Source organism: Labrus bergylta, chromosome 17 (genome assembly GCF_963930695.1).
Source record: "Labrus bergylta chromosome 17, fLabBer1.1, whole genome shotgun sequence".
In the NCBI taxonomy this organism is placed as follows: Eukaryota; Metazoa; Chordata; class Actinopteri; order Labriformes; family Labridae; genus Labrus; species Labrus bergylta.
The window spans coordinates 3,669,706-3,692,609 of record NC_089211.1 but is presented as its reverse complement, the minus strand read 5'-3'; the positions used below and the strand labels follow the sequence as shown (position 1 = coordinate 3,692,609).

The 22,904-nt window shown below is 40.6% G+C and overlaps 2 protein-coding genes across 2 annotated transcripts; both read right to left on the bottom strand.

The window, feature by feature from the left end:
- Positions 1 to 118: 118 nt before the first annotated feature.
- LOC109985683 (bile salt-activated lipase) lies at positions 119 to 5,876 on the bottom strand. Its single transcript, XM_020636076.3, has 11 exons — positions 5,720 to 5,876; positions 5,043 to 5,190; positions 4,828 to 4,947; positions 4,549 to 4,746; positions 4,353 to 4,483; positions 3,986 to 4,093; positions 3,203 to 3,317; positions 2,777 to 2,963; positions 2,462 to 2,665; positions 955 to 1,164; positions 119 to 438 (listed from the first exon to the last, which is right to left on the bottom strand). Exons 1-11 carry the CDS (start codon positions 5,780 to 5,782, stop codon positions 246 to 248), a joined length of 1,677 nt encoding a protein of 558 aa, XP_020491732.2. The 5' UTR covers positions 5,783 to 5,876; the 3' UTR covers positions 119 to 245.
- Positions 5,877 to 11,226: 5,350 nt separating this feature from the next.
- LOC109985670 (bile salt-activated lipase) lies at positions 11,227 to 22,904 on the bottom strand. The gene is made up of 11 exons (XM_020636062.3): positions 22,748 to 22,904; positions 22,220 to 22,367; positions 15,131 to 15,250; positions 14,852 to 15,049; positions 14,347 to 14,477; positions 13,739 to 13,846; positions 13,504 to 13,618; positions 12,276 to 12,462; positions 11,937 to 12,140; positions 11,634 to 11,831; positions 11,227 to 11,494 (listed from the first exon to the last, which is right to left on the bottom strand). The coding sequence occupies exons 1-11, from the start codon at positions 22,808 to 22,810 to the stop codon at positions 11,320 to 11,322; spliced, it is 1,647 nt and encodes a 548-aa protein (XP_020491718.2). The 5' UTR covers positions 22,811 to 22,904; the 3' UTR covers positions 11,227 to 11,319.

Genomic DNA, 22,904 nt, shown 5'->3' with positions numbered 1-22,904 from the left:
CATTGGCTGGCATTAGTAATAAACCCATTGCACCCATTGACAGTTTGCTGATGCCAATGCCCAAATCCCACCAGTTTGACTTGATGTGAAAAATTCATAAACATTTAGGGACATCCAGTTAAATTGAAAAGAATTGGACTTCTTTTATTACTGATGGAGGAGTCAAAAGGTGGAATCGTTTACCCTCATTTTTTTGTATGCACTCTTTTATTTCAAAAGTGAAAAAAAAAAAAAAAAAAAAAACATCACTGAGCTTGTGTTACACCTTCTGATGGAAGGCTGGGAAGGATTGTGGTCCAAAGATGGACAAAACGAAGCCTCATTTCCTGTCCAAAGGAGCTGTCATTCATCTCAGCATTGAGGTTTAGGAATGGTTGTCCAGTGCTGGTAAATTCAGGCCAGATCACAGGCACCTTCAGGTTTCCACTGTTAGGGTCCCTGTTAAAAAAATACAACAAATTGTTGAAGAAATTACTTACACTTGACTCCATACAATAAGACTCAGTTGACTCAGATGGCTTACGTTGATGAAAGTTTATACATCAGATGAATACTCGAGGAGACATGATTCAACATCACACTTCTGTACTTGTGTCTTGCTCAATCACCTCTGCCGAACTTCTCAAAAGGCATCGCATATATCCTAAAAGACATTATCATTATCAGGGTCATGTCACATTGACCCACCTAGACTAAACTGTGACGTATATTACACTGGAGCAGACAACAAGTCTACCAAACATCTTTGCAGATATCAGGAAGAACAGTTGACACTCTCCAAGCTGTACTTGGTGTTCTAATAACAGCTGAACTCTGTCAGGTTGAATAAACCTAATGACATCTTTACATTATAATCTAAATAACTACAGAAATTCTACCACACAAGTGTTGTTAAATTTGTGGTTAAATAATGCTAATACATATTGTTACACCTGCATGCAGAGTCTGTTTTACCCAGTTCTTGCAAAGTTAGTCCAGTAGGCGATCATATAGCCAGACAAGTCTCTGTGCCTGTCCCCATAAGCCTTAGGTGTGGTGAAGGGTTTGCCAAACACATACTGCAGGTCATCAGCGTGGTCAGATCCCACCCAGTCATTGTAGGGTTTGCCTGGTCCAGCTAACAAACTGGGCTCAGACAGCATGTAGGAGAATGTACGGCCGGACCTGGGAGATAAAGAATTTATGAACTTATGGACAGAATGTGTTTTGTCTGATACTGTCCAGCATTGTGTTTGTCAACAATTCAAACTTTAACCTCCAAGGGCATAAAAGAAAACCGTTTGGCCACATAGAGTTATTTTGTGGCAACCAATTAGCTTTCATCTGGCTATGATGAAACCTCTAAACAACTTTGGGGCTTCTGGCCTAGCCAGAGGAGGTTTGTAATATTTTATGACCAGCTCAGGGACAATGTTGTAGTATAGCCAGAGGAGGGCGAAGATAATCATAAAAATAAATTTGCATTCTGGAAATGTTTTTATTTTTTTTATTTGAAGTGTATTACAGCCTGCTTTAAATTGCCTTAAAGTACGCCACAAATATGCAACCACAAATGTAATTCTAGGTGTTGAGCAGGCTCTGTGTGTCTTTCCCTTTTTGGGACAATAAATGGTGTCATGATTTGGTATTATTTAGTTTTGTATTTTCAGTGTTTATTGATTCTCTATGTTCTAGTGGGTTTTGTTCATTCTTGAGTTCTGTGTGTCTTCAGTGTTTCATGTATTTTATTTTGTAGTTATCCTCAGTGTTTCTTGTGTCCATTCCTTCCTCTGTGTGTTTCCCTCCATTGTGATTGCCCTCATTGTCTTCACCTGTGTTATTAGTCTTACCTGTGTTTGATTACCCCTTGTCTATTTAGTCTATGTGTTTCTTCCCTTTTGTGTCAGTTCATTGTATGTGTTTGTAGGTGTCATTTGTTGCATGTCAGTTTACCTGTGGCTTCTTCTCTTGTTGGATTTTTTGGAAGTAAGTTTTTGTTTGCCTTTTGTTTAAAGAATAAATTGTTTTTGTGAGTCCTCCTTTTCGTTTTCGCGATCCATGACAAATGGCCCCTATTAAAGTGTTCAAGAATCCATTACAATGAAGTATGTAGTTGTTTTGTGCACTCTGCATGTAGGGCTACCAAAGTCTTAATTGCAATTTTCTATCACAAAAACTTAAAGAAAATGTAAACTGAAGCATTTTATATGTTTAAAGAACGAGAGATCCATCACTGTGTACAGACTGAAGGCTGTTTCTGAATGATGAGAGCCGTCTTGGTCCATTGCTCTTCAAGACTGTGCGTTTCTTTAGAGTCTTAAAAGTCTGGAGTTGTATCTTTAGAATAAACAGGAGAACGGGATTGTTCTCTCTTGTCTTTTGTAATCTCGCTTTGTAAGGTTAACCTCTTAAGGCAAAACAAACATAATGCAGGAACTAAAATACAATTTCAAAGAAAAAGAAAGAAGCAGTTCAGTCTCACTTGGCGTTATCAGCATGCAGGTAGATTGCAATCTGTGCAGGAATCAGGAACAAGTAATCAGTCCCAATGTCCACAGCGGTCCTCTTGATGGTGTCCCGGCTGGGTGATGATTCCCAGTCGGATGCATATTCAGTGAAGGCAACTTCCAAACTTCCTTTTCCGAACTCTTTAGTGTAAGCAGCGAGGAGACTCTTTAAATCTTCTCTGCAGTTAAAAAAAAAAAAACTATTACATATCACCTCTTTGCTTTCGCTTTCAAAGTTGTAGGGGCCCACAAATCAAAACCACATCTCTCTGATGGTGAATCAGCCTTACACAGAAGTGTCTTCATTCTTGTTACCAATGGAAGGAATATCCTGTGAGGTGAAAAGATGTCCGTCCATGTTATTCACCCCTACAAGGTAGTCGATGTCAGCAGTGTTGTGGAGCAAGTTGGCGGGATCATCGGGGAGGAAGTCACCATCAACAACAGGAGACAGAAGCAGGTTCATCACACCGGGAGCTGAGATAAATGAACACAAGCAGGGTGTTACTTTATATCAAGGACAGTTTTAGATTGTATTCTTGGTTTTTACAAATTACACATCTTTGAGCTCTTTTTATATTTGATTTACTTTTTGTATGCCAATGTAGTAAAAAAGCACAACATCATTAGCAAACTCTCATTGCCATGTATAGATTTTATAAGAAAGTTGTTAAACCTTGAATGTTTTTTCGCGTATGACAGAAAACTATGCTCACTATCTGGGGTGCCTTGTACGATGCGGGGAGCAGCCATGGTGAGAGTCTTAGCATCAATGGATTTCAGACACGCGGCCATCCTGTCATCAGTGGGGCAGCCAACTTTCTCAGAAACCTGAGTCCATGATAATAAATCAGTATTTAAAGCTGGTTATTAAAAAAGACTGATATTCATACTGATGCCCCTTTATGAACCACAAAAGCATTCAAGACCATCAGTGACAAGAAAGATTATTTCTATTTAGTAATTTGATATGCCTGTCAGTCCTGGCACGGGGTAGGTGTCAGACAAAGTGAGATCCAATGCTGCCAAATACACTTATACTTCCAAAGATTCCCTGTGAATTGCACGTTAGACATTAAAAATAAAGACTGATGGGAACCACGGTAACAGCACAAAGAAGGCAGAAGAAAAGTGCAATCATGCAATCATTATATTATCACTTTACTGCTCAATAGCTCACAGAATCTATCTATGACAAATAGTCAACTCCTTTGGATGTTTCCATGTTTTTGTTTAACACCATATAACATAGATTGTATGTGGCTATTTTAAACTGATCAATAGAAAAATAATCTGAACATGAAAACTTACACAGGTTGGGAACACAATTATATTTGGTATCAATAGAGCTCTGAAAGTTTAGATTATGGCCTTAACTCTTTCATCATTTCACACAGTTGGTTTTATAATTTGATTCAAAAAGACAATGCAGCGTATCCTAGACATTTAAAATGAGGACTTCTTTCTTAGAGATTAAGGTCCAATACATGATGACATACCTCCACTGCAAGTTTGTGTGGGTTCTTGTTGATAGCCCATGGGCAGAAAGCAACACCGCTCTGGGAGATGGCTCTCTTGACCAGCCCTTTGTTGTGGGGGGACAGACTCTGTGTAGGGATACATTCATGGAATAAGATATTAGAGCTTTTAGTTGTGATTTCTGGAATATTTACCTGGCTTAGATGTTTTTTAAAGATATCAAAGTGACATTTTTCAGGGATTCAATTTTCCATTTAGATCACAAACAAAGAAGTGAGTATTATGCGTGTATGTCGTGATGCTCTGTGTTGTTATCAAAGTCTCTCTGCCATGTAGAACATATGGTGTAATAAGCGGTGGTGCTGTGTTTCTACTCAGGCCTCTCACCTGGAAGCTGACACTAGCTCCACCTGCAGACTCTCCAAAGAGGGTGATATTTTCAGGGTCTCCACCAAAGGAACGGATGTTCTTGTGCACCCAGGTGATGGCAGCATGCTGGTCCCACAAACCAAAGTTTCCTGTCATGGTAACAAAAGTTAATTCCAGAGCTCATTATCCTAAAAGTCCCAAGAATTGTCCTTACCAGGTAAAGCAGAGTCCCCCGTGCTGAGGAAGCCCAAAGTTCCCACACGGTATCCCACAGACACCACAATAACATTGCCTCTGTCTGCAATCTCCTGACCGCTGTACAGGTAGTTATTCAGGAAATTCGCCCCCATTGAACCGCCAACCATGAAGCCTCCTCCATAAAACCAGATCATGACTGGAAGGTTTGACGACACTGTGGTGAAAAAGAGAAGATAAGAAGAAAATCTACAGTATCCAAGACTCTATTGTTGATGTACAAACAAGAAAAATCTACCTTGACGGCCATGAGGAACCCAGATGTTGAGGTAGAGGCAGTCCTCGCTACCAAAACTGGAAGTCTGGAGCACGCTCATCTGCAGACATCTCTGAGCAAACTTTGTAGCCTTCAGTATACCTGGGAATCAAAACAATATTGACAATTTCTTCTCATTTAAAAAAAAAAAAGAAGAAGTAATTGCAGTGTTTTACTTCAAGGCAATATATACTCACCACTCCAGCCAGGATGAGGTTTGGGTTTCTCGAGGGTTTCAGGCTGGGCGGCAAAGGGGATTCCTTTGAAAACATCCACTGAGCGGAACAGACCGAGGGGGATGTTTCGTCCCTGAACACTGCCCCCTTCTATTTGTACCACACCAAGCTGGGGTCATAAAATGACAGAATAAAACAATGATATGTACTGTAACAAAAATAGTGATTAATACAACAAATAGTGACATTGTAGCCAGTGTAGTTCCACTTAAAAAGATGTCCTATTGAATATACTATGTATTTAAAGTATAATTATTGCTTAATGGTGGTCTTAACACTCTGTTTTTAACTTTAGCTTTTTGAGTCGCTCTTTCTGTAATTGGTGCTTTATAAATAAACTTGCCTTGGTTGAAATATAACGTTTACAGAAATATTTCTTAACAATTGTGCAAGTTGTCTTTTGTGCAAAACATCTGTGCCGATGTGTGTTTGAGTAATGTCATGATAAATCTAAGTGAAGGATGATCTTTTTTTAAATACAGTATATATCCCAAAAGAGATGGTTCACTACCACAAAATGACTCAAAGAACAAAAGAATTGAGGAAACAGGAAATGACAGAATTGTTACTCCATACTAAGCAAGTGCTTAGTTCAGACTTCTGCAAATTCTTGTAAGATAAAATTCCTGCAAACTTACAGTGGCTGCTGAAGCCGCCCCCAGAGACAAGACAACAGCAAACAGAATCTTAAGCTTGTCCATGGCTGCTGCCTAGAGCAAGCAACTGTCTCTCCAGGTGCTTATATACACCAGAGTCCAGTAACCCTAGTGACTAAACCAACAGTTAGAGCGAATAGTTGTTAAATATAGCTGTTCACCTGTGTTATATAACCTTTACTCCCGTACAGTTGCCCTGTGTTTTAACTGACCATGACCTCCAAACCTCTAATGGGAAACGACCTGGTGTAAACAGTGACAACTGGCTTGGGAGGTTTATTTTCACACATTTTCTTGTCATAAATGTTAACTTGACTTAGAGGATAAAGTCTGCAACTCCCAGTGACTCACACACAAAGTTTATATGTGCCAAAAGCTAAATTAGAGTTCACGAAAAAAAAAGGGTGACAAATTAAAGGTGCAAAGACCTTAAGATGTGATTCACATTATGCTTATACACATCGGACAAGTCGGTGACACCTCATGCCCGACGCAATTGGGGCATTTTTGTCCTGGAAGAGAACGCTCTGTGACACCGTAGGATAGAGCTGATGACTCAGAAGTCTGTTGTTTTGAGTACCAGTGACCCTTTACTCAAAGGGTAAGACTCAAACCATGTCAGGGAAATGCCCCCCCGGGCATCACAGCGGCACCACATCTCCTCACTGAAGGGGTCAAGCTTTCAGGCCTCTGCTTTTCTCTTTGTGTATGTTACACATGCGCTCACCCACTAGTAAACAAAGTGGTGAATGATGGCTTATGTGAACATAACACTTTTTAAAATCTCTCTGTAGAGTCAGTGTGTCTAGTATCTGCACCACTGACCTCTGTATTTGTCTTCATAATGAGGGAGGAAACTCTGTATTTAACCCGTTTGTTGTATAGCTTTCTCTATTATTCCCAGCAGGAAGAGCTGCTCTTCTGTTTTTTTTATCTTATATGAGATTATCAGCATTATTATAGATCCAAAGGAGTGTTATTGGATCTTATTGTATTTTCTTAACTTCATGGTTCAGATTTAGTTTGATGTTTTATTTTGTCTTGTTCTTCCCTTATGTATTTTTCTGTTTGTATTCCTGGTTAAGTTTTTACTGTTTCCTGTTTTATTTGGAAGTTTTTGCCCATGTGTATCATGTGTAGTGTTACTTCCTGCCTTTGTGTGTTTCACCTGTGTTTGATTACCCTGCATATTGCTTCCCCTCTCTGTCATTACATCTCACCTGTCAGGGCTGTCATTATGGATTTTTGTGTACCTTTTCATGTACCTTTTTTTAATCCCTCATTGTGACAATAAAACCAAAAGCATGTTTCTTAAAACCAAACTGATATTTCCAAATATACATGGCACCAAAGGACAAAATGTTAAAGTCGCTGTTGAACAGTTAGTTGAACAGTGTTTTGTTTTTTTTCAGATTGGAAATAGAAACTGTGATGATGCTACAGGTAAATAGAATTAAAAAAGTCACACACCAAAAAATCAGATGTCAATACTGCAGCCTTTAAAAAAGTGGAGTCCTTGTGATGTCAGTACTGAAGCGCATGCTGCTGTTGACTCACAGAAACATGTGCACTTATTCACAGAATACTAACAAGCATACAGTCAGAGATGTATAACCACAGAGATTACGTGTGTTGTAAGTTAGAATTGTGTTCATGCTGGGTGTATGAAGAGGTTATCTGTACCTAAGGTCTGCACATAATTAGGTAAGATGGCCTTTAGGTACTCAGCCCCCTCTTCTTGGAACACACTACAGGCTGACTTGCGTCTGAGTGATCTGGTCACTCTAGTGGAATTTAAAGGGATGCTGAAAGGGCACCAATTTAAATCACTTGGGATTTAAATTGCAACAGCCCCGAATTGGACACCTGACTTGACTTTTAATGTGTTTGTATGATGTTTTTGTGTGTATTGGCCATGCATCTACTTTGTGTTTCTGATGTCTGTTACAATGTTTTTATTATTTTATTTGCCACTGATGTACCCAGGTCTCTCTTGACACAGAGATTCCAAAATCTCAATGAGACTACCTGGTAAAATAAAGGTAAAATGAAATACAAGGCTTCCCTGCCATAGCAAAGCTACACAAACACTTTTCTGCTGACAGGTTCGCTGTAGGAAAATAATGCAGACTTTGAAAGGAGAGCAGAAAACACTGACTATTTAGTATCCAAACAGAGATGCCAATGTATTCTGCAACTTTGGAGTTTAAAAAAAAATGACTCTGGTCATGGATGAAAAGTAGTATTTGTTGACATATAATAGTTGATAGTTTTTGCAATAATTAAAAGATGTCTGAGGTCATTGTTAGAATGAATTTTCCTGAATTTATACATTTTGTTAACTTTGTGAAAGAACCATCTGTCTACCATCTAAGAGTAACTCTTCTCTTAGGTTGAAGCTGTAATCATATCTATGTAAAACATCTCATAGCAGCTGAGTTCTATTTGGTTTGGAGCCAACTGTCTGTTGTAAGCAAAGGTTTGCTAAGAATGTATATATTTACGAGTCAAGCTGACGTCTTCTTTCTAACCTTACAGAGATATATCCAAGTGGACAAGAATTTGTAGGCTGTACCTTCTAGCAGAATATAAGCAAGTCTGTCAACATAGAAACTTTGTCAGTACTTTGTTAACATTTTGTGTTCTGTTGTAACTTTCTGACCTCAGTCGATTAAACGGTAAAATAGTCCACAGTCTGTTCGCCATTTCATCATTGAATTTATACAGCAGAAACAACCCCCACCCAACAGTCATGAAATTCTTGTTAAAAATGTCTGATGTCCTGTAACTCTTGCTGTTATGTTACTGATTTTGTGAAATCATCAGTCATTTGGAAACTGAACCCTGTTACATTTGCATCTTTCCAACCATTCTGCTTGCTTCCTCTTTGTTCTGGGTTCAATAACAACAATAGACAAAAGTTTGTTTGGCATCCAAATATATACGGTATGTATAAGTTTCAGCATTTGAAATATCCTTCAGTGACTTTTAAAATCTTTGGGGGAATTAGGGACTATTATTATAAGGAAAAGTGATCAGCCAGTTGGCTGGCAAACAATTTATTTAGCTTGAGGAAGTACGGCTGTTAATAAGGGATCGAGTAAAACTAAAGCATTTTTTATTAGACTTATTAGACTAAAAAAACCTTTTTAAGCCATCCAAAAGCTTTTCAGTAGTCAGGAAACAAAAAGGAGCTCATGTTATGACTGAAAATCTAACCCTTTGCACCTCTTTCTCAGGAACCCTGATTGTGATTCGTTCCTTTCTGGAAATCAAAGTGACGAAACGCTGAGTCACACTTGTTGAATGAGCATCTTACTCAATGTTTATACAGCTCAGCTTTCTTGACCTCTTTGAGGGAAGCACTGCGGCCACATGCAGCTATATCTTCTGAAGATTTAGCTAAACACTGCCTTTTTGAGTCGATACATACCGAAAGTGGAGATTGGTATTTCTTCCCTTTGTAAATGAAGGAGCTAACTTTTGCTCAAACTCATCCAGCTTGTTGTTGATTGAGAATGTACAGCACTTATTTTCTACCTTTAGATTTTTCACACATCTCTCCCCTGTCAGACAGCACTTCCTTACAAGTTGAACAATAATGGCTACTTCAGTTGCTCTGCTTCCAGCAACAAAATTCCCAGGAAAATTTCCCATATTCATATTTTAAACAATTAGCACTTCCTCCCATAAACTCTCTCAGTTTTTGCTTGATCTTAACCTGTTTGATCTTCTCACTGCACACTGTGTGGTCTGATGATTACACAAAGGTCTGTCATAATGTGTTATTATGTTAATAATAATTATTACAAAAACAAATCTATGCATCATCACCATTGCAGGATCTTGGAGAAGCATCATCTTTTTGAGCTTTTAGCTTTTGAGAACTTTATTAACTTTGGCTCAGAGGAGTCCATTAAATCTACAAGATCTATCTTTGACAAGAGGTTGTTTTGTACCCTTCCATCGTTGGGCAGTCAGCTTTCTGTGTGAAAGCAACAACTCAGTGAACGCTCTGCCAGACGATATGAGGAACTGTAATTCTATCGGCAGCTTAAAAAACAAACGGCAAATCTGCTGAAAGGCGCTCAATTCTGTCACTGAATTTCAGTATTTAACACTTGAATAATATAGTGTGTGTGCGTGCGTGTGTGTGCGTGCGTGTGCGTGCGCGTGCGTGCGTGTGCGTGCGTGTGTGTGCGTGTGTGATGTGCTCTGGGATACTCTGCTGTTTGTTACATTTTCTTTTTTTATTGATGTTTTAATTTTGTCGAGGGACTCCAGATGTAAACTAGCTCTAAGCTAACTCTGGAACAATGGTACAATGGTACAATGCATCAAATAGCAACATGTGTTTAATATTAGACATGGTCCCTTTAGAAATACAATTAAATAAATACAAATAAATAACCTCTATCTAGGATGGACTGCAGTGGAGCCACATCTAGTTTTTTAAAAATGTTAAGGGGGAAGCATGAGGCACGATTTTATTAAAAAAATCTATGATTGAATATGTTTGACAATATTTGTCTTTAGATGGTTTAAGAGAAGATGAGATGTAATACTGCACATGTCAAGATCAATATAGAAACCTTGAATCTTTTTTCTCAGGAGTATGGAATAGTCATTGTATTGAACTATGACCAGAAGGCAAAGGAAAATCATCTGTTTAACTCTGTTTTGATTTATTTTGTACTGTATTGATTTGAATTTTTAAAACAGAAACAGCACCACCTGCTGATCATTTATGAGAATATTCATCTCTTTTGTCAGAAAACTTTACACATACTGGTATTTGGAGATACTTAATTTACTTTTTGTCAATAATTCTGTTTAACTTAAAACTCCCAAATATGTTATCTGTTATTTAATTTATTGAGTTCATTTTATGATGAAATGTTCAGTTCATGAAAAATAAGCTGTGTCTCTCTTTCAGTTGTTTTTTCTGTTAGGAGGACTTCCTCTGTTGAGTTTGGCTGGCTGGTAGCGGGTGGGGCTTATAAATTAACACAGTGGCCCAGGTGTGTAAAGTGTGAGGTGAGGTAACAGCATCCTGGGGATCTCCATGCTGAGTCACTGTGAATCACCTCTTGTGACCCGACATCTAAGCAACAGTGAATACGTACATCCACAAAAGTTTTTGTTCCTTTTTTGTTTTGACCAACCTGCACAACCACACAACTGGAGAAAGAGACTGTGTGCTTGTGGGAGAGCTGCCACCTGAGCTCGCCGCCGATTGCTGACTGAACATAAACCCACACCCTACACTGCCAGCCAGCCTTTGTTTTGTATGCATTTTTATGTTAAAGAATGAACATCTCCTAGACGCCATCCAATCCCATAACATCTCAAATTGAGATTGTCAGTGGACTGGAGCAGTCAGAAAACTATTGAATGGCTGCACAGTTTGCATTGCCAAAAGAAGGAAAAGCTAAATTAATACAAAATAAACTAAAAGGAAAACATGCAGCTAAATGAAACCAGGGAACTATCTTTGCCTTGTGATCCATTTATTTCTTCGGGAGATATTACTGATGATGTTGCTCAAGGTGTCTTGATGTGCAGGTGATTGCATTGATTATTTATTCTGAGATGAGAGGAAGGTTGGGAAGGATGCTGGCCCAGAATTTAACATGACTCATTCTCAACTGCTGTCTCACATAGCCTTCATCCATATCAGAATTGATCTCCAGGTAATGATGATTGATGGTAAACTCAGGCCAGTTAGTGGGCACGTTCTCTCCTTTGGTGGGGTCCCTGTAACCAGAGAAAGGGAACTGAACTTAGGCACATGTAGTTTTCTATTTCAGTATGTGGTTAAGTTTTTCATTCATTTATTATCACTGTTATTATTTTATTTCTGAGATGCTCATGTGGTGTGTCTGCAGAAGTATACCCCGTTTTTGCAAAGTTGGTCCAGTAGTTGATCATGTAGCTGGAGACGTTGCAGTGGCTTGGCCAGCAACCAAGGAGTGTGGTGAAAGGTTTTCCAAACACGTACTGCACATCATCAGTGTGGTCGGCTCCCATCCAAGACTGTCTAAAGGGGCCGACATTGGGCTGAGAGAACAGGTAGGAGTAAGTACGGCCGGTTCTTTGGTCGGACATGGAAGAGAAAGGGATGTAACAATGAATACACCAAGGAGCGTGACAAATAACAGAAGTCTTACTGGTAGAAATTTCTTCAGCAAGATCTCACGTGGCGTTGGCAGCATGAAGGTAGAGGGCAGCCTGAGTAGGAACCAGGAAGATGAAGTCTGTTCCAACATCCACAACAGTTTTCTTGATTGTCTCCTGGTTAGGATTTGGTCCCCAGTTTGAGGTATATGTGGAGTAAGCATTGTCTAGAGATTTAGGGTCAATATCCTTAACGTATGAAGCCAGTAGCCTCTTCAAATCCTCGCTGCAATCAGGAAGAAAAGGTTTAAAATTTACGTCTGACAAGAAACTTTATTTTGCCCTGTAAAATATGTTAATACAACCACAGAAAAAAATATATTTTACTGTTTCACACTTCTACCAAATGTCTTGAACTCACACAGATGTGTCCACCACGGCGAGGTTGATTGAAGGAACATCCAGATAAGTGAAGAAGAATCCATCCATGTCATTGACTCCAGCGATGTAGTCGATCTCAGCAGCATTGTGGAACAGCTTATGAGGCTCATCGGGCAGGAAGTCGCCGTCGACCACAGGAGATAGGAGCAGGTTGAACATAATGGGGTCTGATGGAAGAGTGCAACATCAGATGCTCACTACCTATGTTTTACATCTGACTTTCTAATCTGCCATTTGCTGAAGGACTTCTAAATTAACTGTTTCTAGTTTGAATGAAATCTATAGTGCCATTAAAAACTTACTGAAAATAGTTCAGTGGTTGAAATTCAAAATGATGTAGTTGGTCAGTCAGCCACTAGAAGATGGAGTCTTCATTGTGAGTTAAAGTCATAAGTCGCAGGCTTTAGTCTTTGCAATTCTGTAACTGCACCTTAATGAACTCCACCTTCATCACACATTTGTGATGAAAGTGATTTCCTTCTGATCTATCCCACATTACATTACATCACATCCAAAATGGCGTCCCAATATGTGACTTGCCATTGCTATGGCATTGCGGACGCATGAGACGCAGTATGTGCAAATGATAAATGGATTGCTAAAAAGATTGGTTGTACAGCGCCTTTCTAGTCTTCTGACTTTTAAAGCACTTACCTACTCAACACCATAGTGTTGAGTAGGTACTTGGCAATTCGGATACAGCCTCTGTGTTTCTTCCCTTCTGTGTCAGTTCATTGTCATATGTTGGTCCTTGTCAGATGTAAGTTTTGCTCGCGCTCCTGTGATTCCTTGTGGCTCCCTTTGTTACCGCTTGTTTTTTGTTGAGTAGTAAGTCTTGTTTTTGGCTTTTTGTTTAAATAAATATTTTTAGTTCTTCTGCACTTGGGTCCGACACACAGGTCACACCTACCCATTTACATCCATCCACACACTGATGGCAGAGGATGCTACATAAAGTGTCTGAGTATTAACTCATTTGTCTTGCCCAAGGACAAATCAACATATGGCTGCAGGAGCTGGGGTTTGAACCCCCGACTTTTGGGCTTAAAGACGACTGACTCTACCGCTGATCCACAGCCTGTGTAACACAGGCTGTGGATCAGCATACAAAGACTCAGAAATGCGAACATATACACAGCACAGCTTTTCTTGCTGGCCCCGTACTCTACTTTTCCTGTAGACTTGGTTGTATGAATTTCAGTTCTTACTATCAGGTGAACCAACCATACTGATATTGCCAGCCATGGTAAGATTCACAGGATCAGTCATCTTCAAACATTCAGCCATAGATTCATTGGTGGGGCAGTTGACCTTCAGGGCAATCTGAAGAGGAAGTTCAAATGACCTTTAATTGTTTACCAGATCTGAAATAGTATGTACATTTAAAAAAATATTCGAAGGTTTGTTAAAGAAATAAAAGAAGTCAGGGAGGCTATTATGTACCTCCTCAGCATATCTGCGGGGGTTTTTGGTGAAAGCCCAGGGGCAGGTAACAACCCCGCTCTGGGAGATGGCTCTCCTAATCATTCCTTTGTTGTGTGGAGTGAGAATCTGCAGACGGACACAAAACACAACAGATATTTTATTTGAACAACATAACATTAAGTTATTAGTCACTGTAAATGCTGATGGCTGATTCAGCATCTCTGGGACTTTTAAATGTGTATCATTTTCCTACAGGTGTTCTAGATACCAGAAATGAACTTTTAAATTACAGCAAATGGTCATCAATTTACTTCAACATCAGTAGGGCCACCAAGGCAACTGTGCACAAATTCTTATGACGCTGGTTGCATGAAAAATGGAACAACAGATGAATGTTTGTTATACAAAGTGTCTGGTTGGGGGTAACATGTAGACTTAAAAACTTGTTATGTTAGCCGATAAAATGTTGTGCTGTTATGGCATTTATCAGAAAAATATAGATATTCAATATAGATATCCACTTATCCACTGCTTAATGATTTTTTATTGAATAAAATTAATTTAGCAAAATTGTGAAGACTATTTCATCAATCATTGCTGGAAATCCAGAAAAAAGACTTTCTCACCTGGAAGCCGACACTAGCTCCCCCTGCAGACTCTCCAAAGATGGTGATGTTGTCGGGGTCTCCTCCAAAAGAACGGATGTTCCTGTGCACCCAGGCAATAGCAGCCTGCTGGTCCCAGAGACCAAAGTTTCCTGAAGGGGAATGATAAATTGTAAATGGTAAATGGACTTGAGCTTATATAGCTATGTAGTAGCTGTAGTATCATCCATCAGAAGTAACTGATCCCATTCATACACCGCCACCAAAGCAATTCGGGGTATCATCCATCAGAAGTAACTGATCCCATTCATACACCGCCACCAAAGCAATTCGGGGTTAAGTGTCTTGCCCAAGGACACATCATACATGTTGCCCAGCTGGGGATCGAACCCTCGACCTTCCGGTTTAGAGGCGACGACTCTACCAACTGAATCACAGCACCAATAACTGATCTCAATGAAAAATTGCAGGGAAGTCCACTTCTTCACGCTCTTTTTTTAAAAAAGGTGAAACAAAATAAACATACCAGGCAAATCAGAATCCCCAGTGCTCAGGAAGCCCAGAGTTCCCACACGGTATCCCAGTGTCACCACAATGACATTGCCTCTGTCTGCCATCTCCTGCCCATCGTACACATAGTCATGGAAGAAATTAGCACTCATGGAGCCTCCAACCAAGAAGCCTCCTCCGTAGATCCAAACCATGACGGCCATACCTGTGGACACTGAAGAGCAACAGTGATTGGAGCTGGTTGAAGTCAATATATAATAATACTGAGACTTTGTGGGCCTCTTGTTGTCTTTACCTGAGCTGCCATGAGGAACCCAGATGTTGAGGTACAGACAGTCCTCACTGCCTCTTGTGTGAGTCATGATACGGTTCACCTGAAGGCATCTGTCCCTGAACTCAGTGGTATTTAGAACACCTGCCAATAGACACACAAGGTTTAAAGTCAGGGCTGTGTATTCACAAGAACCTTAGTATATAGGATACAATACAATATATTGGAATATGTTGTTTTATTTCAAGTTAGGTTCAACATTTTCACTGACTCGCTGATATTTTGGAGTAGGAGAGCAAAATAATGGAATATAGATCACAATGTTGCTATCAGTCATTCAAGGGTTTAAACAGATGATCTCCCTTCCAACATGTTTATATGGCTGCTTGGTCAGTGGCCCTATGCTCCAAAATATGAAAGGGTCGACAATTCATCTCTCAGGAAGAACATAGCAATTTTTAAAATTGCTGTAATGTGTGCTCTGGTCTTTGTTAGCACTTGTGCCACTTCGTTCTGAATTAGTTCAATCACATTTAATGTATTCTTTGGTTGACCAGAAAGAAGAGCATTACAGTAGTTTAGCCTCCTAGTAATAAAAGTGTGCATTAGTCTCTCTGTTTGGCTCAGAGAGCGAAACACCCTTACTTTTTAAATGTTTTTTAAATGATAAAACACTGTTTTTGTGATGGGGAATACATGTGGCTATAATTAAAATCAGAATCAAATAAAATACCTAGATGTCTTGCTGCTTTGCTTGGGTTAAGTGTAAGTGCATTAAGTGGAGAGGCCAGTTTCTTTGAACCAACAGTAAGTACTGTTTTGTCCTGGATGAGCTTTAAAAAGTTGGGAGACATCCAAGCTCTAATATCTAAAATACAGTTAAAGAGTGAGTCAATTGGCCCAGTGTCATCAGGAGTCGCGGCCACATAGAGCTGAGTGTAATCAGCGTAGCTGTGGAAAGAGACGCCATGCCTCCTGGTGACCCTGCCTAAGGGTAACGTATACAAATTAAAAAGTAATGGTCCAAAAATTGATCCTTGCGGTACCCCACATTACCGCATAATGTTTGAAGAACTGGTCATTAATGGTTACAAAAAACTTTCTGTCACTAAGATGAGGAAAACCAGATTAAAACTTTTCCAGACAGGCCAACATGCTCATTTAATATATCTAAAAGAATTTGGTGATCAACAGAATCAAAGCAGAACTGAGGTCAAGTAACACCAGAACCGTAGGTTTGTTGTTGTCGAAGTTTGCTCATATGTCATTCACTTTCAGCAGGGCTGTCTCAGTGTTGTGATATGTTCTAAAACCAGATTGAAACATTTCTAGTTTGTTGTTTGAGTCTGAAAAAATACTTTACTGACTAAAAATAAGTTTCTCTAAAATTTTACTTAAAAAAGGAAGATTTGAAATTGGTCTATAATTGCTGGGTGATAAAAAAGTTCCCAATCTTTAAAAGAGGTTTAACCAAAGCCATTTTTAAATTAGTGGGGAAGACACCGAGCTGCAGAGAGTAATTTACTATGGCAAGAATGTCTTCAGATGCAGAATTAAAAAGTAGGCAGGTTGGAATAGGATCATGAGGAACATGTGGAGGGTTTCAGTTCTGGTACTACTTTGTTCAGTGTGTTAGCATCAACCAGGTCAAAACAGTCATACCCACCATCACATTGTACATGGGATACAGCTACAAAATGTTTTCATTTTGTGGTTAAAATCATTCACTAATTCTTCACAGGAGGATGGGCGAACATGATTATTGTAGGTTAAGATATGTATGTGTGAGAGTTGTGGCTACTTCAGGGGTGATATAATGTTTCCTAACAATGTGTTCTGTGGTATTTGGAGAGGAGTAAAGTGGCTGGGAGGTGTCAGGCGAATGCATTTACAAAAACGCTTTGCAAACTCCACAACACGAATGCAAAAGAGCCGCAACACGAATGCAAAAAGCCGCAACACGAATACAAAAGTGTGTGTAGGCAATGTGCTGGAGTTTGCCAATGTTGGGGTTGTATCAAGTCAACTTTGGTTATATTCTTTAATAATTATACTTAATTATTAATAATATAAATAAAATATCATTAAACTATGTTTAATCTCGTTTTGGGGCACCAACCTGTAATCAGGTAAATATAACCAAAATATCACTCAAATCAGTCTCAAATTGGTTATTTAATTACTAATATTATTAATAATGAATAACTATATTTAATAAATTGAAGGCGTGAAATCCGTACACATTGCCTTCGCACCCAGCTTATATCACAATGCAAATACACCAGTAACCAAAAACAACTGCTCTCTTAAATTATAACAGAATTTATTTAAACAAAGCAACATCAATCCAAAATCAATGAACTTAATTAAACAAATAACTATTATAAACTAATCTAAGCAACAAACATTATCAAGCAAAGGCTTGTGGAAGGGGTGTGAATGTAGGGGTGTGTGTGTGTGTGTGAGAGAGAGAGAGAGAGGGGGAAGAAGAAAGGGGGGGAGATGGCTTCGTACCCACGTGGTCGTTCACGATGGCGCAAACCTAACAAAGACCTGGGTGTGTGCGCGTGTGGATGAAAGGGAGAGAGAAGGGGGGGGAAGATTACTTCGTCCCACGTGGTCGCCCTTCCGATGGCACACACCTAACAAAGGCCTAAATGTGGCCTTAAGGTCTAAAAGAGACTGAGTTCGGCCCTACACGATCCCGACCCGCTGACGACCCGCTGGCAAGGGTCGTCCGATTCGTCTGACGAATCGTAAGCCCTGTGGTTGTCACGGTAGTAGGGTTGTAACCGTGGCGGGGTTTGTGTTCGGCTCAGACGTGGCCGTCTATCGTGGGACAGGTAGCGTTCGGTGCCCAATTGGGCCCGTGTCTCCTCCCTGTCTCTAGGGGGAGTAAAGCCTCTCCTCCTTCGGGGTGAGGGTTCTCTTCGCTCAAAGCATATTGCGGAACGCGGGGGCCCTTCATCTTTGATCATCCAGCTCTTTACCAGGTGGTCTGAGGACGTGGGCGCTTTTGTGCCTGGGTCGACCCGGCGGTGCCTTCCCCTCTCCTCCAGATCCTGCAACATGTCTGTCTCCCTCCTCCAGGGGCTTGTTTCAGTCTCCCATCCTTCGTCTGAGGTTTCCTCAGCTGATCTGGGGGCTGCAGTACTTATCTGCCTATCCTGAAATCTGGGTACCGTGTCACTTCGTTTCTTCTGTTCGGCCAGTTTGCTGCTTTCATGCAGTGTTTTATTCTCCTCCTGCAGGGCCTTGCAATTTTCCTGCAAGGTCTTTAGTTTATCCTGCATTCTTTCGAAGTCGTCCCACAGGATCTGTCCTTCTTCTAGTACCCGGGCTAGCTGTTCCCGGTGTATCTCATTCTGCACATTTGATTTGCGCTGATAAAGGAGGAGAATTTCGCCTAGAACATCTGAAATTGTGCGTGTTGGCTTCCCAGTTGGTTGATTTGCATATTCAACCAAGCCCTTTAGTTTCTCTTCACATGTGCTGAGGGTGTAGGAGTTCAGGCAGTCGAGCTGCTCTATAGGGAGGTGGATAAGATTAGCAACTACGTCTTGAAGGGGTGGATCATCTGATCCATAGTGAGCCTTGGCCCATGGTTGATGTATGTCTTCTGCATACATTCTGTCTTTATTAGGGGTGATCCTGGCTCGGTGATTGACAAGATCAACTAGCTCTTCTAACTTCTTATCACTAATGCTAATTGACTAGCTATGTAGGTTGGCACTCTCCTCTAAGGAGAGGTTCATCAGACCGGCAGCAGTTTCTTGCAGTGCTGCGTCGTCTGATCCAAAAGGAGTCTCAGCTCCCGACTCACCTAGGGTCTTGGTACACAACAGCAAATCTTATCTAAGTTTCCCAACTGATCACTGCAGTCTATCCTGGAAGATAGGAGAGGGGATTCACACCTCAAGTCCTCAAAGGAAGGGAGGAACTCACACCTCTCAGACAGCTGGCTATGCAACAATGATGAGGTTACACTCTCATCTGGCCAAATGGCTCTCAAACAACAAGGAGCTCCACAATCCTTTAGTAGAATACTTCAGGATCAAAATCTAGATTAATGCAACAAATCAAGTTCCTTGATAAAGTCACACTAGCTGCATCATTATGTCCAATTGTTGTATGGCCTGTATGTATTGTTGTAAGCCATAACTGTTGTCCCCAAAGGGGACAACAGTTATGGCTTTAACCATTAACTAATAACGTACAACACAACTAAGCCACAGCTTGATGTCTGCTTTGCTTAAACCACAAAAATTTAAAGAAAATATAATTTTCTTCCGAAGGATCCTTTTTAGGATTTTAAGTTTGGATTACTGTGCATTTACAGTGCAATAAAGCTGGTCTATTGAAGGCCTCACACGGGGCACCATTTGTTGGGGTTGTATCAAGTCAACTTTGGTTATATTCTTTAATAATTATACTTAATTATTAATAATATAAATAAAATATCATTAAACTATGTTTAATCTCGTTTTGGGGCACCAACCTGTAATCAGGTGAATATAACCAAAATATCACTCAGAGAGAGAGAGAGAGAGAGAGAGAGAGAGGGGGAAGAAGAAAGGGGGGGAGATGGCTTCGTACCCACGTGGTCGTTCACGATGGCGCAAACCTAACAAAGACCTGGGTGCGTGCGCGTGTGGATGAAAGGGAGAGTGAAGGGGGGGGAAGATTACTTCGTCCCACGTGGTCGCCCTTCCGATGGCACACACCTAACAAAGGCCTAAATGTGGCCTTAAGGTCTAAAAGAGATTGAGTTCGGCCCTACACGATCTGTGTCTCTGAGGCGTCTGGATAGCCGCGAGTGTATAGATCTCTGTTCGTAATGGCGCGGTGGTGGAGTTGGTCTCCAGATGTACGTTTACACAGGAATATGTGTGTATGTGTGATCGTAGAAGGGGAAATAAAAGAGAATAAAAGAGAAATGCGTGCCTGAAGAGGCCGGATCACAGTCCGACTCCCGCGCCACAACTCGGAGTAATTCCCTTCATTCACAGAAACAAACCAATAGCCGAATTCAGGTTAATACGGCTTACACTGGCCTTTCTGATCAGAGGAGTAATACCCGGTTATAACGCTGTTACACTAAACACATATAGGACGCAGCGGTCCGAAACAACAACAAGAGTTTTAAACAGTTAAAACTCAGGACGCAGGTCCAACGAAGATAAAAATTACAGTTTCTGCTTCGGTCAACAATTGTTAAAAACACTCTCTAAAGCTAATTCTGCCCAGACCTAATTAAGCCTCACTTGTGAATCGCTTTGTCCGCGATTGGTGAAAGGAAAAGAGTACGGCGATGGTGCAGATCTTCTGTCCGTCCTGGTGCAGAGGCGTCTGATGGCGGCGAGGGTCCCTTACGGCGAGAGCGGCTTCGTTGGTTCTCCGTCGAGTGGAAAGATGTCCTTTGATGTCCTTTCGTTGCAGGACGGAATTAGACCGTTATCTTTCTGATAATCTGTTATAGTCTGACGCTCTCCGAGAAACTGAGATGCGTTCACTGGACAATCCGAGCTCGGAATTTAGAACACTGATTACCTGCGCGCCAAAACTTAAAACAAAGGAAGATTGTTGCAGGAAACAGGAGATAAGCTTGGGTCTCCGAGCACCAGAAGTCAGCGCGTGAAAGAGGTCGAGCAATGGAAGTCTTGGAGTTTTGTAGCCTGGCCTGCTCCATGGGGGGGTCTACCTCAGGTCCCCTCCAATGAGGAAAGAGAGGTTCCGGTCCCCCCTTTACTTCACGCGTAGGTGTGAAGTACCGCAGGGGATTCTGGGATTAAGAGTCCTTTTAGGCCTCTTTGTGATCTCAGTGAATAACTCAAATGAGGCTTTTACAGAGGTGCAGGCCCAAGTCCATTGTTTGACTGTCCTAAGCCTGCGTGGCCCAACACCAACAATACCCAGTAATTAAAAACAAGAAACGACCTGATATTGGGACCTCTAGTTGTATTGCCATGGTATCGAAATAGTTAATATCGTTGTTTTTTTTTTCAATATCAAAGTTTAAAATTCTTCGACAATCCTGCCCCCTGTAGTCTAAAACTTTTGTACCGACTGCCATTAGCCTGTAAACAACTCAACGTGATATTAATTTATTATATTTTTTCATTGCCACTGCCCCTTTTAAATAATTAAGGGTGGGTTTTTTTGCCTTCTGATCTATCCCACATTTCTTTTCTACTTCTATAGATTTATTTGATGGTTTGTGTGGTAGTGCTGGCTGTAAAACAAACTGCCCCTCTGGGATAATAAAGAAATCCTTGATCCTTGAAATGTATGCTGTCATGACACAATATGTCTTACAGCTGAAGCTGTTAACTAAGATGTATTTCCCTTTTCACACAAAAATAAAACTTTTAATTCAAATCATTTAATTTATATGATTGCTTTAAAGGTCCCATATTATGCTTTTTCTGGTTTTATATGCTCTTTAGTGTGTTTTTCAAGTGTCCTGTGCATGTTTAGGCACATCTATGTGCAAAAATTTAAAGTCCTCCTACATCCTCCTGTTAGCTGTGGCATTAGCTGCATGTAACGCTCGGTTCTAGCCCCCCTTGATAAAAATTCGTCAGTCCGACGTCATTGTCAGTGTGAGATCACTGATCTAAGTCCATTGGCTCGTTGTGGCAAGCCCTGCAGCTCATGTTGCACGCCCGTTAACTTCTGTAGCACGCCCACAATATGCCGTAGCCTGCGGTAGCACAGTAGTGCTAAGGTGCTAATGTTTAAGCTCCCCTCTGACAAAGCCTGTGGCTGCATTCCCAATATGGTAAAAGAGACATTTCCGAGAACCGTGCTGAGCAACTGACCAATAACGACAGAGCGGATCGGCAGACCACAGCAGACTTGGCCCACGTGGGGCTCTGCAGTGTGGGCTCAGCAGAGTGTAGCTGACGGACTCAGAGCGTAGAGGGAGCAAGGAGGAGCAGTACATGAAAACAGACACTTTTTTCAAACTTTAGCTATTGTGAACGTACAAAAGTAGGTACATAGATTAAATATACAAACCCCAAAAAGGGCAGAATATGGGCTCTTTAAGGACTATGCATTTCTGTGGTGTCGATTATAGTTTTTTAGTCACTGGCCCATGAGTCTACCCACCGTCCCAGCCAGGGTGACGTTTTGGTTTCTGAAACCTTTGAGGGATGTCAGCAAAAGGAATCCCCTTGAAGACATCCATGCTTCTGTTGAGCCCAAGATGGATCTGCTCGCCCTGCACCATCCCTCCCTCAGTGTTCACCACTCCGAGCTTCAAAGTGGACAAAGACATGCACACAAAAAAAATGCATTTCAGGTAAAATCATTACAATGATTGAATAGATCAGTCATGTGAACTGTTATTGAATAAATCCTTCATACAAATGTAATGTTGTAATTAGTTATAACTACGAAGGTTAGAAATATGTTGTGACACAGATTTCTGAATCAATATACATCTATTAGCATTTTATAAATAAAATATTCTAATTCTTTCATAAGTAAGTATTGCAGCTTAATTACAAAAATGCTGTGGATGAGGAAATTGTAGACTTATTTAAATAATGAACACAATATTAAAGATAGTAAACAAAGACCCTTATTATCTGTGAATGTACAAACATATCTAAAAGTTTCTTGTGGGACACTTACGGAGACCGCAGAGACCGTCTTCAGAAACACAGCAACAGCTACCAATATTCCCAGCTTCATCATCGTGCCTGTGGAAACAAGTGTGATATTCGGCCAGACTTTTATAACGGAGACCCCTCCTGTAAACAGCTCCTGACTGGTGTGAAATCTGCTTCCC